The sequence below is a fragment of the Equus przewalskii genome, chromosome 17 (assembly GCF_037783145.1).
Source record: "Equus przewalskii isolate Varuska chromosome 17, EquPr2, whole genome shotgun sequence".
Taxonomy (NCBI): domain Eukaryota; kingdom Metazoa; phylum Chordata; class Mammalia; order Perissodactyla; family Equidae; genus Equus; species Equus przewalskii.
In genome coordinates this window covers 41,434,020-41,454,094 of record NC_091847.1, presented here as the reverse complement: position 1 = coordinate 41,454,094, position 20,075 = coordinate 41,434,020, and the positions used below count along the sequence as shown (strand labels likewise).

General features: G+C 34.9%; 1 protein-coding gene across 3 annotated transcripts in view; it reads right to left on the bottom strand.

The window, feature by feature from the left end:
* The window catches only part of PSMD14 (proteasome 26S subunit, non-ATPase 14), a 94,573-nt gene that overhangs the window by 2,706 nt on the left and 71,792 nt on the right, over positions 1-20,075 (bottom strand). For all 3 annotated transcript variants that reach the window (XM_008531817.2, XM_070581373.1, XM_070581374.1), the window contains 3 exons: positions 13,059-13,133; positions 9,707-9,832; positions 83-145 (listed from right to left, as the gene is read on the bottom strand). In XM_008531817.2, the coding sequence (XP_008530039.1) occupies positions 83-145; positions 9,707-9,832; positions 13,059-13,133 (264 nt within the window). The remainder of the gene's footprint in view (positions 1-82; positions 146-9,706; positions 9,833-13,058; positions 13,134-20,075) is intronic.

Sequence of the window (20,075 nt, the reverse complement as noted above, 5' to 3'; positions counted from 1 at the left end):
AATCATATAGGCCCTAAAACAGTTTTAACTCTACAAGAGCATATTATTATTCAACTGCATAACCTATTACAGTACACCTCACCTGCTTGCCAACATTCTTTATTGCCAGCTGTTCAGGTGTCATCTTATCTTCTTCTTCTACAGCCTGTGAATGAAACACAAAGGACAGAGTTTCAAATTCTAAATTTACTTTTCCCACTGCAGAATAATCAGCAAAGACAATAGTGATTATAATTTTCATTCATAGAACCTTTTATTCAAGTAAGTTACTGAAAAAAAGCAATTTTGCTCATCTTCAGAATAACCTTCAGGGTAATGAAATCTATTACCACCATTACTTTGAAAATAGACAAGAAATACGTAAAAGACATTGAAAATATCAAACTAGATCACCAAATGGTAGCATTAACCATTTGGAAACCGTTATGAATTCTTTGAGGGAAGGCTAAACCGAAGGGTAGAAGCACCCGGGGTAGTTCATTATGACATTGTAGTACTAACTAGTCCTATTCTGTCGTCTTTTCCTTTTCTTACTTTCACTCTAGCTCCCTCCCAAGTTCTCATTTGTCTCTTTTTTTCTTGTCAACTGAACCTGTGCATACCCAGTATCTATTTAATATCAGTAACACTTAAGACCAAAGGAGCTGCTGACTTTTGATCCACTTAATAAATCATATAGTTTTCTCTCTTAATCACTTCACATATTTAAACCTCTAAAAGTAATACATGTATTCAGGAAAAAACCCTCACTACTCCACGTGAGTGATCTTTAGTAATCATGAAGAAATAGAGAATAATCTGAAGTTTTCAACATCAAAATTTACTCGAATCAAAAGCCAAATCAAATAAAAATTAAAACAACCATAACAATAATATAAGCAAATCACCTTCTACTATTTTCAGTTAGCTACAAAATCTTATGTGTAGGATCATAAATTTTCTAGCAGAGTCATTCTGAAATAATTACAGAAGATTCAGATTAGCTACCCACTGCCCTCCTCTCCCAATAATGGCACCACCACAAAGCATCTTTATTGAGAAGTCAAAGTTTAAGGAACCTCCTTCTCAACAGTTTGGGTACGTTACTGCCTGAAGCTAGCACTCTGCATCAGGTGCACTCCTGGACCATGATTTATCCATAGCATCTGATAAATGGAAAACGAATGAAATTAAGGATCACCAACTGTAAGAAATACCACCCGGGCACTTACCAGAAAGATGGTAAAGGGGGTGAGACGGTGGTGGCAGAAAGCAGGAAACCAAAACCCCAGTGAGGGTTAGATTTGGATACTCTAAACTTAATAATCTTGCAGCTGCCAAATTTCTTCATGTGTGAACAATGAACATGTAGGAAATGCAATCATCAGACATTTCCCATAAACTGGGAAGTTTGGCTGCATTTCACACCTTCTTAATAGTTTTGTAAACAGAGAACTTGAAAATGAGCAAAGATGGCAAGTGTCTAATTTTATAAATGGACAAACTATCTAGAGAATTTTCCCCAGTAGAACCTGCCTAAAGAGAAAAGATGGTGTATAACTATTGTATCTACTGATTATTAGAGGATACTTATTTACAACACATCACTAGGAAATACATTTATGACTCATAAAACAGAAAGAAAAATAAAAGTTAATAACACTCCAAATCTAGAATCCCCTAGACAGAGAATATGTTCATTTTCAGAGTCATATGTCACTCCTATTATTCTCAGCTAGTTAAAAAAAAAATTCCTAACTGGGAAACTGCTTCTCTCGGTATCTCAATGTTTTACATACAAAAATCCTGGCAACATACAAAAAGTTTGTCTTTCTAAATTACTTTTACAAATCATGACACTATACCTTACCAACATGAAAACATATTAGATGAATGGAACAATTCACATTAAGTTTGTACTCTATACTCATTCAGCGTTAGTTGTTCTATGCACATGCCAATGACAGCACTTCACAGTACTAGAAAGAGGTAAGAGTTGGAATTTGTCTCAAAATACCAATCCATGTACAAAATAGTTATTACAGAATATTTTGGAGTACTGCAAATATCAAAGATGGCAGATAGGCAAAGATGAAAGTCAAAAAGCATTTAAAGCATTGATCTTATTTGAAAGGTTAAATAGAGTCTAAAAAACTCTAACTCAATTTTTTAAATCTTTTACATCATTTAACCACTTTACCAATTAGTTTTTCCATTTCCAATAATTAAAAGAGAGAGTTCACAAACTCTTTGAGAAGTGCAGATGGTAAAAAGTACTCCCAGCCATAGATGCCATCTGGAAAATGAGGAGCAGCTGTAGATTTAGGCATACACTAAGGTTGCAAACCTCAATGACAAAAGGGTAAGCACATCTCTTACATTTTAAGATAGACCAGATCAGATCAGATCAGATCATCAAACCCCTAAATATTTTCTCCACCTACCTAAGATACCTATAACCTCATCTGCCATCTGGGCAAGACTAGTTTGTCTTCATTCATAGTTCTAATCTGGCTAGTCACCAGCAAAAATTAAGAAATGGTAGCAGCAGAAACAAATGAAATTCAGGCACAGGCAGTGTCCTCACTAGGCAAACTTCTGTGTTTATGGCAACTCTGATTTGGCATCAAATTTTGCTTTTGCATTCGTGCTCTTCGGTTTACTCAACCAACAAAAAAGCACTGAAAATGTTTGTGGCTATTCACACTAGAAACGTTTTTAACAGTTTATCAACAAAGACCCCCAGATGGCTATCCCATCATGCACGGTCTGCACAGTTCTAAGAAATTCCTGGAATTTGGTCTACATTATCATAATCCCCTCAGATGTACCCCCTATCTTAAAGAGGCTTTTACTAAACCCATTAACCTCATTCACTTTTTTCTGGTAATGGTCAAATTTCTCAAATGGAAAACTCTCTCAAATTCTACCATTTTATTTACCCTTTAAAAAACATGGATTGGATCCTTGGCACTTTATTAACACTCTTTTAAGGATCTCCACCAGGTAACTTCCAATGGGCTCAGTTTTCTTGAACTTTCTGAACACCTTTAGAAGTACTCCAATACCTGTTTCCCTTGGGCTTCTCTTTTTCCCTTTGACATGTTAATTTTGTTCACCCTTTAACATGCTATGCTGCCGTTTAAGCACATGCTTTCTAAAATCACCTATATGGTAAATTTTTTCACCGTTAAACAATCTCTGCATAGCTGCTAGTGAATGTCAGGATAATGTATTTTACTTTCTTCTTGGTTTTTATATCAAGTCAATGTACTGACTATCTAACTGAAAATCATAGTATGGGCTATGAGGGTAGAGAATAAGTTTAAAAAGTGGCTTTTATAAAACATACTTGGGAAAGTAAAATTAACAAACACGAAATAATTAGAGAACTGAGAAAGTAGAAGAGGCGTGAGTATGGAGAACAATAAAAGTGGTTTTTTCTACAACCATCAGTAATTAAACATTAACATACACATGCTTTTACAAATATTAATTTACTGAATCCTTGAAAACCCCAGTGAAGTAGTTAAACTACATTTTACATATGAAGTAATTAGGCACTATGTCCTTGGGGGAACTACAAGTTAATCCCAGCAATACTTCCACTTTAAAAAGATTTTTCTAACTCTTCTTTTGGAATAGCTTATAACACTCCAGTACATTCTATGCATGTCCTCTACAGTAGAAATTTCATCGTTTTACATATTCAGTAATCACTGTGAAGTACTCACTATGAGTAAGACAGTTCCTGCTCTTCATTGAGCTCGCATTTGGGCTTTACTTGCCTGTAAATCTCAAATTATAATGCAGTATGAAACATACAAAAAAGGAGTGTGCACAAAGAATGATGGGGTCACTACAACCATATAGCCTATAAGCAATGAAACTGTGATTTAAACACAGTCCTATCTCTCTCCAAAGACCTGGAAGTAACATTCATAGCAATTTGGGAAATCATTACTTTTTAGTGACACATCCTGAATAATAAAGCCAAAGACATGATTTATTAAGTAGCCCTGAACAGCATAAATTCTTCCTAAAAATCTTATAGGGAATTCAATTTTAAAATTTAATTACATGAAATAGAGATATAAAATAAAGACCATATGTGTACAGGCGTGAGTGTATTTGCATACAAGTGTGTGTGTGTTTAATAGAAATTGTAGTTCAGTTTGTTGAAAAAAATTTCTACGGCAGAGTCTACTTGTTGCCTATCCACTATACATCTTCCTTTTCTTCTTTTGTAATATAATCCTGATTTTATTAAAGGCAACAATGCTCCTAGGTAAAAGACTACATTATATAGCCTTTCTCAAAGCAAGGTGTGTCCACCTGACTAAGTTCTGCCAATGAGTTATAATCAGAAGTGCTGGATGGGACTTAACAGAAAGGATCCTGTAAGGGAACTGATTTAGCTGGGAAGCATCCCCTTTTTGCCCTTCCTTTTTTTTTTCCTGTTGCCTGGAACTCAGATGAGATGGCTAAAGCTCTACTAATCACCCTGAATCATGAGGAGATCTAAAGGACAGAAGCCAATACAAAGAAAGTGGAGCAAAAGGTAGAAGAAATCTGGGTCTGCAATGACTTTAAAGTTTCAAACTGGCTTTGAATTCCAAGAGACATACATTTCTATCTTGTTTAAGCCACTGTTACTTTTAAGTTAACACAATCTTAGATATAAATAACACTTGCTTAGTGCAAAAACTGAAAATAATTCAGGATTTACATAAAGTATGTAATTCTCTACCTTTCAACCTTAGAGGTAACACTGTTAACAACACAGTATTTTGAAATACATGTGAGATGGAGAGGTATCTTTGAAAAAGGGAGGGAAGGTAACACAGTAGGGACTTTTCACGTTGTTATACAGTTTAATTTTTTACACATAACAGAAGGTTGTAAACATTTCTCTAAGTTGGTACTTGTAGAATTTTATTCTTCATAACAAACCTTAAACGAAAACAGTTTGGGGGCTAGCCCTGTAGCATACTGGTTAAGTTCACGTGCTCTGCTTTGGTGGCCTGGGTCAAGGGTTCGGATCCGGGGCATAGACCTGCACCACTCATCAGCCATGCTGTGGTGGCAACCGCATACAAAATTGAGGAGGACTGACACAGATGTTAGCTTAGGGCGAATCTTCCTCAAGCAAAAAGAGGAAGACTAGCAACAGATCTTACTTAGCTCAGGGTAAATCTACCTCAACAAAATAAGAAAAAAGGTTGGTTTAAAGAGTTACATGCATTTAAAATTGAAAGATAAAATTGAAACATGGCCTCCGAAAATGTTATATCACTTTATTTTCCCACCAGCGGTGCATTTTCCCAAACCATTTTTTTAATTTGAAAAGAAAAAAAAATTTCTACTTATAACTTTTTTTCTTTGACTACTTAATAAGGTTGAGCTTTTTTCCTGTTTATACCATTTGTCTTCAGTGTGCTTTATAGCTCTTTTGTCCAATTTATTATTGTTTTCAAAAACTATTTTATAGAAATCCTTTGGATATTATGCATTTTTTGGATACTAGTGCTTTCTGTATTATAGGTACAAATATTTTCTCCCAGTCTGACTCCTAAAAAGCATTCAATAAATGTTAGTTTTAATTTTTACTCCAGATAAAGTTTACTGTCAAGTTACCAAAATTTTAAAACTCCAATGATATTCTTACTAGAATGAAAGTAATCTTTGGAAAGCTCGACGGCAGCTTTACAATATTGAGTCCTCTCATTTGGAAACAAGGGAATTTATTCACAAACTTTTTTAGTATTATTCAACTAAGTCATATACATTTATATTTCTTATGGTAATTGTTCCTAAGTATTTTATAATTTTGGATGCTACTATGAAGCGATTTGCCTATTTTATTTTTTAACTGGTTTTAGCCCATGTAACTGCATGGTTACCACCTACATAATTCTTGATTATAACAGTTTTCTAGTTTAATCTCTTGGATTTCTATGATTGCAAACACATCCTATCATAGTTAAATGGTGATAATCTGGCCTGGTTTTCTCAATATTTATACCTTATTTTGTTTTTCTTATCTTATTGCACTATCGCAAAACAAGATTTTCCTATTTAATATAGCTACCACAATAAACCAAATGTAATCATACAATTACATATTTTATACGTAATCATATACAAGATATACCCAATCTTTCTTTCAGGTTACTAAGTAGACAATATTTCTACCTGAAAAGTAAATTGTAAGATCTCAGAATTTATAGGACTATGTGTTTAAAAACAAGGCAAAACTTTGTTTCCATGCTATTCTTAAAATGCTCTTTTGCAATTCATTTTTCACTTGCACTTTCATTTACAAATATCCAATCAAATCTTATCAATATTTTAAAAAATAGATGCATCTTGGAATGAATAAATTAGGAGATCTGTAGTAACAGAGTTGTGGGTGTTGAAGTTCAGTAATTAGAGAAATCAAGGACTAATAATCAAGCAGAATCTTCGTATGGAATTCAAACTTGAAGTCCAAAAGTTGGGACAAAGGAATTTAATTATTTTCTAATCTTCTTTTACTTTAGGAGCTAACTGGCACTAACAGTAATTACCTTAGTTTAAAACATCAACCAATTAAAAAGAATACTATGAAGAACTGGTAGCATGGGCCTTTCTTTTTATATTTTAAGTGTTACTAAAAACTCCACCGCATTTTCTTTCAATCACAGAGGGAATTACATTCCCAAATTTGGACTCCTTCATATCACAGCTTACACATTGTTTTCATTTTATAACCAAATCTTACAAGTTTTTGAGTACTACAGAGATTTTTTAAAACTGTAAAATAGGAAAAACTTCTGTGGATGGGCAGCAGTAACCATAAATAGGTTATTTCCTGGCAGTGGTACCAATATGAATTTACTTAAACTTGTAATGTTACAGAGAAATGAAAGCCATTCCCTACAGTCTGCTGAATAACAACTTAAGTCATAACTTTTTAATTTATAAAAGGTTAACTCTTTTAAGTATGATAAACTAATTCTTTCTCTTTAATCTTCAAGCATGAAAACATTAAATACTAGAAAGAAATATTTTCCCTACAATCTAGAACCAATGGGGATTTCCAGCTGGAATACATATATATTAGGGCATGCTCTTCAAAGCCAAACCTAATTTTGCTGGAATTTAGTTTGTATGTTTTTTTCAAAGCTCAATTCTCTCAAGACTTGTAGCTGCACTTGGTAAATTTTATACACTGTCTCTTGGCAAATATCCATTTTGGTAAGATGTTTTTAATTTAAAAAGAGAAATATTACTTTTTGGTGTGACAACCAATATTAAGTTTAACTCTCTCCAAAATCTTCAGCTCTAGCCCCTACCGTTAATTTTTAGTCCCACATTTCTAACTGCTTGTTTAAAACAGACTTCTATCTCCTTTCCTAATCCTTCTACTTCTACCTAAACTGAAAATGTTAACGGTACCAACATACTTCTAGTCACCTAGGCAGGAAACCTTGAATTTTTCTTTGATTCCTCCCTCTTCTTTCACTTCATCTATCCAACTGGTGCCATGTTTTATTTGTCTATCGATGCATTCCTTCCCACTGCCACTAGAGTAATCCAGACACTTAGTACCTTTTGTTTCGGTAATAGCAAGCTCTTCCTAAACAGAATCTCCATTTCAAATTTCCTCTTATAGCACATTCTATACTGTTGTCAAATTATGTTTCTAAAGTTAGGTTCTGGGTAGATCATGCCCCTGATCAAAAAATAACTCTATCTTCATATTCCAAACTCTGTTATTTCAATATTTTTAAAAAACCTTATTCCTCACTATTCGTCCTCATGTATTAGTACTCTAGCTAGTTTCCTAAACATGTTTTTGACTTTTCTGTCTCCTAGTTTCTGCCCATGATGTTTATTTTGCCTAGAGTAACATTTCTCTGTATGTGCAAATCTTATTCATGCTTTAAGGTCAAGTTCAAATGTCGTTATACTCTAAGATAGCATCCTATGTCTCTTGCAGCTGAAAGCAAGGGCCTCTGAACTTCTACAGGACTGCACGTGGACTTCTCCATGGCAGTGTTCTCTAACTTCTAACTTGAATGAGTACATAAATCTCCTAGAAGTCTTCTTAAAATGTAGATTCTGATTCAGTAGGTCTGAGAGCCTGCATTTCTAACAAGATTCCAGGTGATACTAATGCAGCTGGTGTGTGGACAATTTGAATACTAAGTTGTCATGGAACTCACCAATTTTGCCTGTACTCTGATTATTTATGAACTTTTCTTACTGTCCCTGTTCTCCTATAAATGAAGGAAGGATCCATGTTTTCCACTGAAACAGGAGATATTTGATAAATATTTGCAAACATAACATTGTATAAGGTGTATATATGTTTTACAAATTGCAGGTTTTCAACTCATTAATGGGTTGCAAGCTATATATATATGTGTGTATAATATGTATATAATTGAAACAATGAAATTGAGTCAAATGAGAAAGAAAGTAGAATATATCACATGTAATAAGAGTAAATATTGTTTCATAAAACTTGTTGCAATCATATATACACATAAATATACGTTTGCATGCACCGGGTCAAAATGTAAAATCTATTCTTTATGTCGGTTTTGGCCAAAAAACTCAGAAAATACATGCTATGGGTTGAATCACATCCCCCCAAAAAGATATGTTGAAATCCTAACCCTGGTTAGAGATTAGAGTTATGCTGCCACAAGCCAAAGAATGCTGGGACCAACGGAAGCTAGAAAAGGAAAAGAAAGACCCTCCACTAGAGGCTTTAGAAAGAGCAAGGCCCTGCCAATACCTTGATGTCAAACTCCTGGCCTCCAGAATTGTGAGAGACTAAAGTTGCTGTTTTAAGACACCTAGTTTATGGCAATTTGTTATGGCAGCCCTAGGAAACTAACACAACACAGAAGATACAATTTAGTCACAGCTCAAGTTTTTTCTTAATTTCAGAATTGTAAAAGAATATAAATCTATGAACAAAAACAGTACCATGGCCATATATATTTTAGCACACAATAAACATTTTCAGGAGATTCTGCTAAATATAACTTATTTAACATCTTCATATAAAATGGTCTCTCCTAGTTACTCTTCTTTACATCATCCTTTTTATTTTCTTCATAGCACTAATCATAATGTATTATGTTGTGTTTATTTGTTTACTTTCTGTTTCCCTACCAAAAAATAAGTTCTGTGAGGACAGGTCTTGCTTCTTACCAAACACCCAGTGCCTGACACATAGTAGGTTTTCAACAAACACTTATTAAATGAAAAACAGAAAAGTTCATAAAATAAATGATACATAGCAAGTATTAAATGCTATTGTTGTTGTCTACATCCCCTTGTTCCCCTTCTCTTCTAATAAAAACTCCTCTGAATAATGAAGAGGTTACAAACGTAACACTATTTTACATGGTCTACAACAGGGGTTGGCAAAGTATATCCCACAGGCAAATCTAGCCAGCTGCCTGTTTTAGTAAACAAAGTTTTACTAGAACACAGCTTCACTCATCTTCACTCATTCCTTTACATACCGTCTGTGGCTGCTTTTACACTACAATGGCAGAGTTGAGTAGTTTCAACAGACTGAATGGCCTGCAAAGCGTAAAATATTTATTCTCTGATCTAAAAAATAGTCATTCTCTTTTCAACTATTTATATTTATACAATGCTTGACATCTAATCATACATATTCCAATGATTATAAGAAATAAATTTTGGAAATAACTTTTACCTTATTGTAATTCTTGGCTAATTCCAACATCTCTTTTACCACTGATTCATTGTGTTTACAGTGTTCACTGTAGTCCTGAAGTGTCAGACCTTCCATCCAACTCTTCTTATGCAAATTTAGCAACATCTAAAAAAGATAAAGTAATTATTTTCCTGTATTAAGGATATTTCCTTCACTTGTCTTGAGAAACAACTTCACAAAAAACTTTTGGAATTAATGAATTTAAATTTAATTTTATTAACTTAAACTCTAATAAGAATTCTCTTAAATTTATATTAATATAACCTAAGAAGTACTCCAACCCCATGGCCTTTGCATTTGCTGTCCTTCTGCCTCCAAGGCTATTTTCCTTATCTTTGCATGGATACCATCCTCACTTCCTTAGAGATAGATGCCTTCCGTCACCACACTACATAGAAAAGCCACTCACACTATCTTAAACATACTTGTTTTATTTTTACAAAATAACCTGTTTTATTTTTATAACACTATCAACACCTGAAACTTTTGTTTTCTTTGCATTTCTTTCTATTACAGAAATCAACAGGGCAAGGAGTTTGCCCAGTTTATTTCAAGATCACCAGGGTCTAGATTCTAGAACAATATCTAATCATAGCAGACACTCAATAAATATCTGTTGAATGAATGAATTAATGAAACTATCATGCTACACAGAATCTCTAATAGTTCATATAGCCCAGCTTTCAAATGCCAAGATAGGGAGGTAAATGCCCCATTTACTGAATGACTTTGTGTCAATCTTTCTAAGCCTCAGTTTACATATCTATGAATTGAGAGCTTATACTAGAGAATCTATGTTTCTTTCAAATTCTAATATTCCATTTATAATCCAAAAAATTAAAACTTTTTGACTGTCAGAATGAAAAGTCATGAAACTGGGAAGGAAATAACAGATTCATCCAGTTTGCAATCACATTGGCAAATTGGGATCAGACTCTATTAATGATCATGGAACTAAACACCTTAGTTCATTGTTTCTCAAATTGGACTCCTGGTTCTGAGTACGTATTCTTGGAAGTTCCTAAGTTTTCAAGTTTAGAGTATTGTATTAAGACGGTTTTCTTAAAGTCTTAGTCTACAAATGTTCTTCAGTTGAAGACTATCACTGAACAAGAAGAGCTTTTTAAATAAGTGATAAGATTATGCAATATGAAACAAATGGTGGCTACAGAATGACTGTTCTTTCACTCTTAGAACCAATATACTTTAAGTGAGATCCGTGAGCCATGAGGATCTGAAGACATACTCGAAAGTATATGAGTTTAGCTTAAAAAAATTACTCTACTTGTTTAGAGGTTTGCAGCTATATGCAGTACAAAGTTTTTCTTATGCTGAGGAATAAGCTGCATGTCAAAATCACCTATGAGACTTTTCAAGACATAAAACTTTCAAATTTCCCCATTCCCCTTTTAGGGCCCATGGGGGCAAGAGTAGCTTGCAAAAAAACTGGAAAAATCCTGCACAAGTACCTCCAATTTCTCTGACTGCTTCCCATCTTCTCTATTCATAGTGTTCTAGAAAATATATCCTTGAGAAATTCTGGTGCAGCTACAACCACCTATGCCATAAAGCTACCTATAATTAAGTGTTGAGAATTGGATTTTCCTACCACTTCAAAAGCAAACAAAGAAAGTTTGTGCAGAGCAGCAGGCTATCCCTACCATGCCTGGACAAGGATTCCACTGGGACCCTCAGGTAAGGCTTGGGGTTAAGTATATAGATTGGCGGAAAAAGAATAAAGGCAGTGCTTTTGGTACCAAGAAAGCACCTGAACTGAGCTACTAGGAACATAAATATAACATTAATTAATTTATGTAAGTATTTATATTGTGTGTCTTTTATGCTAAGGATGGTGACCAAGTTCATGGGGTACCAAAAAAGGGAAAAAAATAAGGGAGGGAAAAAATAAGGGAGCTAATTACATCAACATGTAATTAGCTGGATATTTCCAAATAACTGAGTGTCAGATATCAGACTGATAAAATATTTATATATCTGAGTGAATTTTTCAGTTTGTATCTGAGTGGTGCCCTTTTTCGAAGCCTATACCTATTGTATGTAAAATTAAAATAAGTGTTGAAAATGTACTTCAAGCTATCAACTATATCTACCACGGCAGATATAAACTTTGTGACACAAGCAAGCAGCTAGAAGAGAGCTTTACGGCTCTGTGTCTCCCCTCAGGCCAAGGAAGAACTGATGCCCTGCAGCTCATCACCATGCTCCAGCACCTAGAACCTTTGGGTGAATTTATCGGTGGCTTTGACCTTTCAAAAACAGTGGCTTAGCAAACTCAAAAAAACCCCAGCCTTCTTCTTTCAAAGAAAATCTTATAAAGCATCCTCCCCCCACAATAGATAAATGAGATTAAAAATGGAGGTGATCTGGTTGAAAGAGGGGATAATATGGAAAGCCCCACTTACTCTACCCCCCACTCACCATATGCACTAGAATCCCCTTCTAAGGTATCGTTGTGAGGAACTAGCAAGAAAAGTCTTATTTCCTATTGGTTACTTATCATGTTTGGACTTGAGAGTACACACAGGAACCAAAATTTACTGGCTGTCAGTGTTCTTAAAAATTTTTTTTAAGTCCTTCACAGAAAGAAATATAAGAAGCTAATTAGGAATGTGACTAATTATAATAGTAAAGAAAAAAAGCCAGTTCATATTGTAATTTAAAAAAGTAATAGGGAAACTTAAATATTTGGCATTGGTTAAGAGAAAAACTGTACTTGAAATAATCCTAAAACAAGAAAAACAAGAGAGTGCTAATCAACCAAGATGCTAGGTAATCTTAAAAGTAATCAAATTCAAAAACTTCCTGGTATAAAAAAGGATAGGAATCTAGCTCTAAATATCTGAAAACCCTAAACTGCATTTTCCTTTTGACTCACTTTTAGTTCACCCTAGGTAAACATGGTACATTTTTTTAAAGTACTACACAATTACAATCTAATTTATTTCTTTCAAATTCGGAAAGCTATTTATTTAGTAATTTAATTACAAAAGGTCCTTTTACTCGAAAAGATAAGTTAATCAGGAAAATCACAGAATTAGGAGAAAGATTTTTGTAATTTATCATAAAACCAAACTGGAATGTTCGTTTCCTATTTCCTCTCCTGCTTTAGCACCTACCTATAAGGCACAATGTCTTTCAATATGTCACATAAAATATTCCTTTATTTTATGCTGCAATTCATCAGGAATGAAAAAATATTTGAACACATCAATGAAAAAGGTCAACAATTCAAATTCAAATATACCAGGTAACAGTTTAAATGGTTTAAAAGACTCTTTCCTAAGACTCTAAGATAAAAATTCAAACTTACCTTCTGTTCCAGTTCATTTTTCCGATAGTTAATAGTAATGGAGTAATAATGTCTGTTTAGTCCATGAATTAATGCCTATATAGATAAATTAGCAAAAGGTCAAATTAATATTTTTCATCTAATAAACTGTTTGAAACTACTGACATATCCTGTAGACAATATCTTTACTGTCTTCTAAAAAAAGCTTTTTATTCTAAATAAAGATTAAAATTTTTTTTCTCAGCTACAAATTTAGAAGTGGGCTTTAGAGGTATGGGTCACACATTCTTCAAAGCATGACACAGAGCAGCAAGCATTCAACAGTTTCAGTACCCTTGCTCAGAGTCAGAGACAGGGTTTGACCTCATCATAATCCAAATTATAAATTATTCATAATTTATAAATAATACATAATTTATTAAGTCTGATTTTTTTTTTTGAGGAAGATTAGCCCTGAGCCAACATCTGCTGCAATCCTCCTCTTTTTTGCTGGGGAAGACTGGCCCTGAGCTAACATCCATGCCCATCTTCTTCTACTTATATGTGGGACGCCTCCCACAGCATGGCTTGCCAAGCAGTGTGTAGGTCCGCACCCAACATCTGAACTGATGAACCCCAGGCCGCCAAAGCAGAACGTGCAAACTTACAGGCTGCACCACCAGGCCGGCCCCTATTAAGTCTGATTTTATCATATCTAGGGGGTTCTTTGTTATTTCAAACGAAAAGCCTAAAAAGTCACAACAATACACTTATTTCCTCACCCACAACATTCATCTGGGGTTTCTCTTTTTCTTAATTCAGTTCTAACAGATTCAAATAATTGTGTCTGTGCATGTCTCCAAACTAAAAAGTGGAGTTTGTTCTTTACTCAGTTTATTTAGCTTACACTCTTATCCAGTGACAGGCAATCTCTCTAATCAGAATTTTTTCCACTGCACTTGATCTCCAAGACAAAGAGCCAAATCATAATAAAAATTTAAGCTAATGGCATGATTTATTAAGAAAGGATAACCCTGCATGTGCTGTAATCCATTCACAACTGCTCAGGGGCCAGCTCTGTGGCCGAGTGGTTAAGTTCGCGCACTCCACTGCGGGGCCCAGGGTTCGGATTCTGGGCACGGACATGGCACTGCTCGTCAGGCCATGTTGAGGTGGCGTCCCACATCCCACAACTAGAAGGACCTGCAACTAAGATATACAACTCTGTACGGGGGGGGTTTGGGGGAGATAAAGCAGAAAAAACAACAACAAAAAAGATTGGCAACAGTTGTTAGCCCAGGTGCCAACCCTTAAAAAAAAAAAGGAAGATTGGCAACAGTTGTTAGCCCAGGTGCCAATCTTTAAAAAAAAAAAACTGCTCAAATACCTAACTCTAACAACAGAGGTTCAAATGAGGTACAGAACAGTATTCTGGGGGAGCTTCTATCAGCCTAGTAAGACATGAAAGTACCGAAATAACCTTGGACATATCTTCAACAAGTATAAAAACAAAAAAGGCTTTGAGGTTAACTCTCAGGAATCTAAAGATAAAGCTAACCAAAACCACCACCATACTCTCTAATTATTGGATTTTACAGTGCAGGTCTTAGGGTGTTGAGGTAGAAGAAGGGGTGGAAAGGAAACATTTAATGAGCACCTAGCATCTGTTTACATATTAAGTCTTCTAATCTTCACAACAACTCAGTAAGGTAAGCTGGTTCCATCTGTATTTTGACAAATGAAGAAAATAAGACACAAATCTTACTTTGTCCCAGTTTACAGCTAGTAAGAGTCAAAGCTGGGAATTGAACCCAAGTTTTCTGACTCAAAAGCCCATGTTTTTTTCTATCATACAATGCTAGATTGTATCTTAGGAAATTCTTGTATTAAGTTTTGTGCTTTAAGGATAAGGATGAAAACAAAGCATAGTCCTAAAGTTTGCTAGCAAAAATCACTCTACCAAGTACTAAAACATTTTAGAAATGTACTGCAACAATCCATTCTTATATTCTTAATATATGCTATGATAAAATGGTTGGTATGCAAAATTAAAGTACTAAGAGTACCTATTAAATTCTTATCCATTTCAATAATCATCAGCAGCAGTGAATTCAATTTCAGTGCACAGAAGTGCTGTATCGTGTAGATCAAAAAGTGAAATTAATCAGGGTCTCTTTTAATCTATACTCACCTTATGCAAATTAGGAAGAGCATCCTCTGGGTGGAAAAATTAGAAAAAGGTGCCCAGTTCTCCAACCAGATACAGCCTGGCTGGAGAGCGGAGCTTAGGCTAGATTTCAGGTTTCAATTGCCCCTCATCCAAACACCTTTGTGCAATGCCCTAACTATATAATTCTACATAGTGGCCATAAAGCTACTGACAGCTATGGTCAATGAATACAGAAGTCAGCCAATGGGCCCACAGGTCCACATTTTGGAGATTAACGGTACTGCTCAAATATACAGTTTGGTATTTGAAGGCACTACCTATTTGATTTTCAATTACATTATTTAGATAAAAGTAGTAAAACTAATAACAAGCAGCATGAAAGATTAGCAAGTATAATGATACAATACATAATAGTTTAAATCAAATTATACCCTCAAGCAGTGTTCTAATTTCACTTACTCAACTGCTGTGTACCCCCAGTGCATTCATCCCAAATCATAAGTAAACTGCCCATGTGCAGTCTCCTGCCACATAAGCCCAAAAAGCACATACTCTTTTAACTCAGTGAATAATAAATTCTCTCAAATTAACCAATCTAGTTGACAGTGAATTACAAATTGTGGGAGTATACACCAAATATAAGATTAGTTTTATCAAGCAGAGACTTCATTCAAATTGCAAATTAAACATAATATGCAATTTGATGCATTAAACTTAACTTTTTAATTTACACTTAAACATATGATGGGTTTTGGAAAATTTAGGCAATTCTTCACTAAAACAAGCTATGTTCCTGATGCTCATTTGTTAACTGGCTATTTGAAACCTGCAACAATTTCTCATAGTAACATTGTTGTAAAGCATGGTTCCATTCTATAGTTTTATATACTGTGAGCTAAATAAGCTTTCCGGGGCTGACCTGGGAAGCTAGCCACGTTTTACAGCATTGTTTCTAGAACAATACATCTTGGATTTACTAACAGCACTTAAATTATTTGCTTCTTGGAAATCCTGACCCTTTTTTTCTTCGGTCAAAGCCTGCCAACCTTTCAAAGAAGGAAGTTCTGCCTACGTTGGTGCTCAGTGTCAATCTAAGATGCTATCTAATCCAAAGAATGGGTTAGAGGAGGAATTTAGACAAGGGGAGTCTGGAGATCCCAGTGATTAACTTCCAGGTTATTTCTATGCTCCTTTAGTTAATCTTTAGAGTAAATCTGTTGGTATGACAAATTCAAAAGAAGTACACAAATAATTATTACAGTGAAATAAATTTCAATCACCATTTGAATGATTTCTATTTTTGTATTCATTCATTCATGTGAATTATTAAACTTAGGTATTAGAAATGTCTTTCAGAGAATAGGCACCTAATCCCAATGAATGTTCAAGATTGGCTAAACTAGAGCATAAATAATAGTGAGAAGGAAAAGTAATAAACTTAGAACTGCAGTGATGTATGAGTAAAGGTGGTAGTGATGTGGATTAAGGCTGCCCCAGCCAGAGAAGCCCAAGGTGACCTGGCCTACATGCCAAACTATACAACCCAGTGGACTTTTTTTATGGTATGAATTAGGACCGCCCCAGGGAGAGAAGCCCAGGGCACCCTCACCTACATGCCGATCTATATGGCCAGATTCGTATCTAAAGTTGTATGACCGCACAATAACCAGACCCCATCTGCACTGAAATCATTTAATGACTTTTTACATCATCTTTTCTTTTCTCCAGTAAAAATAAGTCACATACCCATGCGTTATAAAATTAGCCCTAACCCTCAACTTGGGGCAGCAGCAGGAGCTCTGACCACCCGTGGGTCCTGTCCCCACGTACCAGCTCTGCCTGCCCATGGGTCCTGTCCCCATGCCAGCGGGGGCAGCAGCAGCTGCTCTGCCTGCCCATGGGCCCTGTCCCCATGCCAGCGGGGGCAGCAGAAGCGGCGCCAGCAGAAGCTCTGACTGCCCATGGGTCCTGTCCCCATGCTATTCCACACTATTCTCTAAATAAAAGAGCACTACTGCCAGATCTTGAGAGTCTAAGAAATCTTTCTTTTGACTCCTCGGCTCACCGACCCCGCATCAGTAGGAACTACAGAATAAAAATACAGACAGTTTATGAGAGGTGGTCAGCAACCAGGTTGGATGGAACTGTGTAGACCCATATTTTATGTAGAGGGATTGCTGAGAACAGTTCCTAAAATAAGATCCTCTACTTAAATGGCTTCCTACAGAATGACCATGTCAGATAATTAAAAGCAACTAAAACCCACCCTAATCATACTTCATTGACATTGCCCAGACTACTGAGAAGAGGTTAGAAGTTAAACCTCCATACACTCACTGCTGTGGAAAAGCAAGTAAATTATAAAACACACAGCTTATGACCTAAATAATAACCTATTTATAGGTTCTCAGTAGGTTAAAAAAAGTAAACCATGTTGGTTTAGATCTAAAGATAAATTTGTTTGCCTTAAATTATTTTACATTGATAAACTGAACATGTGGTGCTAAATAATATCCACTGAATCATATTTTAAAATGAAGCTTTCTTTATATAAATAAAATAACTCTGCAAAGAACCAAAACACACGTTTTGTCATTCCCTCTAGAGGGGAGAACTGGGTTACAGAAGGCAAAATGAGAAGAGAGAATTTTTGCTAAATGTTTTTTTTTGTACCTTTTCAATTTTGAACTGTATACATATAACATCTATGCCAGAATTAATTAATTAATTAAACTTCCAAAGCATAGTATAAAAGAATGAGGAGCCCTGGTTATGAAGACCAGTTCCTACATTAACTCACTGGGTAGCCTGGGCAAATCACCAACTTTCTGGGCTTCAGTTTCCTCACCTACCAAATGAGCAAAATGGTTCCTTCTAGTGCAAGTGTTTTATAACTGTTTAAGAACTACTGAAAACAACGTTTTTCAAATAGCTTAACTCTGTTAGACAATGCAGTTATACTCAGGGCTACACTTAGAGGCTCACAGCCCTAGCACAATGCATCTATGCAGCATCAACATTTACTAAATTTCCATGTGATTGACGACCAATCTTGACATATACTGTGGCTCTTAAGGATCTGAAATGCTGAACAGTTTTTAGTGGAATAGTTTAAGAGTTTTAGTTACTAAAATAAATGCTTGTTAACTCTCAATTCTATACATTTGATGATAATGGTTAAATGTTTTAAGCACAAAATAATAGTCATATATTAATATAAAAGTCTATACAGTATAGGCATTATACTTTTCCTTCTCTACCAGGACTATGAACAGCTTCTCTTCTTTAAAACATGAAAGTTAATATAAACTTTGTTTATTAGCTTTGTCTTGTAATATATACTTCAACATTATTAGCGCTTTAAAAATAACATTTTCCAAAAGCAGTATGTTTCACTGTAGAAAGTTTAAGAAATATGGAGAAGCAAGAACAAGAAAAAAATTCCATAATCCTACTGCCCAAAAGTATTCAATACTAACATGTTGGTGTAAATATATAGGCACAGTTTATAAAACAGATATTTGCAAAGAGGAGAACTTGTATATCCTATTTTATAATTTTTCTTACTTAGCATATTAACTTTCCTCAAATTATTAAATAGTAGTCTACAATATAATCATAATTTTTCCCACTACTTTAAGTATAATAGTAAAAAAATCAGTGTTAGAAAAGCATTAGTGACCACCAGCATGAGTGCTGATGGTTGCTGTCAGGTTTCTATCCCTATCACTTTAAAGTTGGTTTAGAAGCAAGGCCCCTCTTAACGCGGACTAATTTCCCTTCAAAATAAAAGGCATGGCCTTTCTGAAAGGCTTCTGATCCCCAAGTTAAAGATTCTCCCAACATATACTAAAATTCCATTATGGATATTACCATTCATTTCAGGTTCTTCTGGGCTGCTTTCTTTCTAGCTTGTCTTAGAAAACTAAGAAACTGTTTTAAGGTGTGGCTTTGTTCTGTCACTTTTTGGCTTGATCTCATTTGAGCGTTTTAGTATTGAAATTGTCTTAAAACTGTAAAGCACCCAGATAGATGTCATTCTGATGGGCGCTATATAAACTGTGAAATAAATATATTTACAGATTTTAATTGGAAGGGAAAACAAATTAAAATGAAAGGAAAAACAACGATGCTGTAAGCTGTTACATACACAGGTTCTTATAACTTAGGTTTGGAACCTCCTGCATAAGGTCCATCTTAAATTACAGACTACAAGGTAAGAGTGATAAATACAAACTGGTATAGCGTAGAAAGAAAAAGATTTTAATATTGATTATACTCAATTTTTAAGGTTAAAAAGCAGTGTTTAAATTTAAAAGATGAAATCTGCAACAGGTGGCTGTTGACTTATAATTAGTAAAAACTTGTCAGAAATGTACCATGCAGTGATCAAAATGATCCTGGATTGTGAGATGCTACTTAACCTTTTGCAAAAAAATAATGAAGTGGTATGATGCTAAGGGGGTTTATAAGAAGGGTCATTATCACAGACTAAACAGGTCCAATAATACATCCTCTTGGAACATGCAAGCATGGGCTTGTCTGTACCCAATCAAAAACACTGGTAGCTTATTTCATACTCATTATGCTTTGCAGTTTTCCCTGACTTGTAAAAAAATTTTTTTCAAAGGCAACACACCTCAGTCCTTTGAAACAAAACATTTCACTTTGATGAAGATTTCAGATGACTGACTGCTACAAAAGTAAGCCCTAAAAGTATAAAGTTATCAAAGTGTAACCAAGGCTTAACCATAGTTAACTGTCAAAGCCACAACTCCCAAAAGACATTCATACGCCAGAGCACGTTTCAGAAAGGGAGCAGCAATCGTTACTACAATGTCTTCGTCGTATGTGTTCTATTTAGCTAAACATGGTATTTCTGTGCTTTT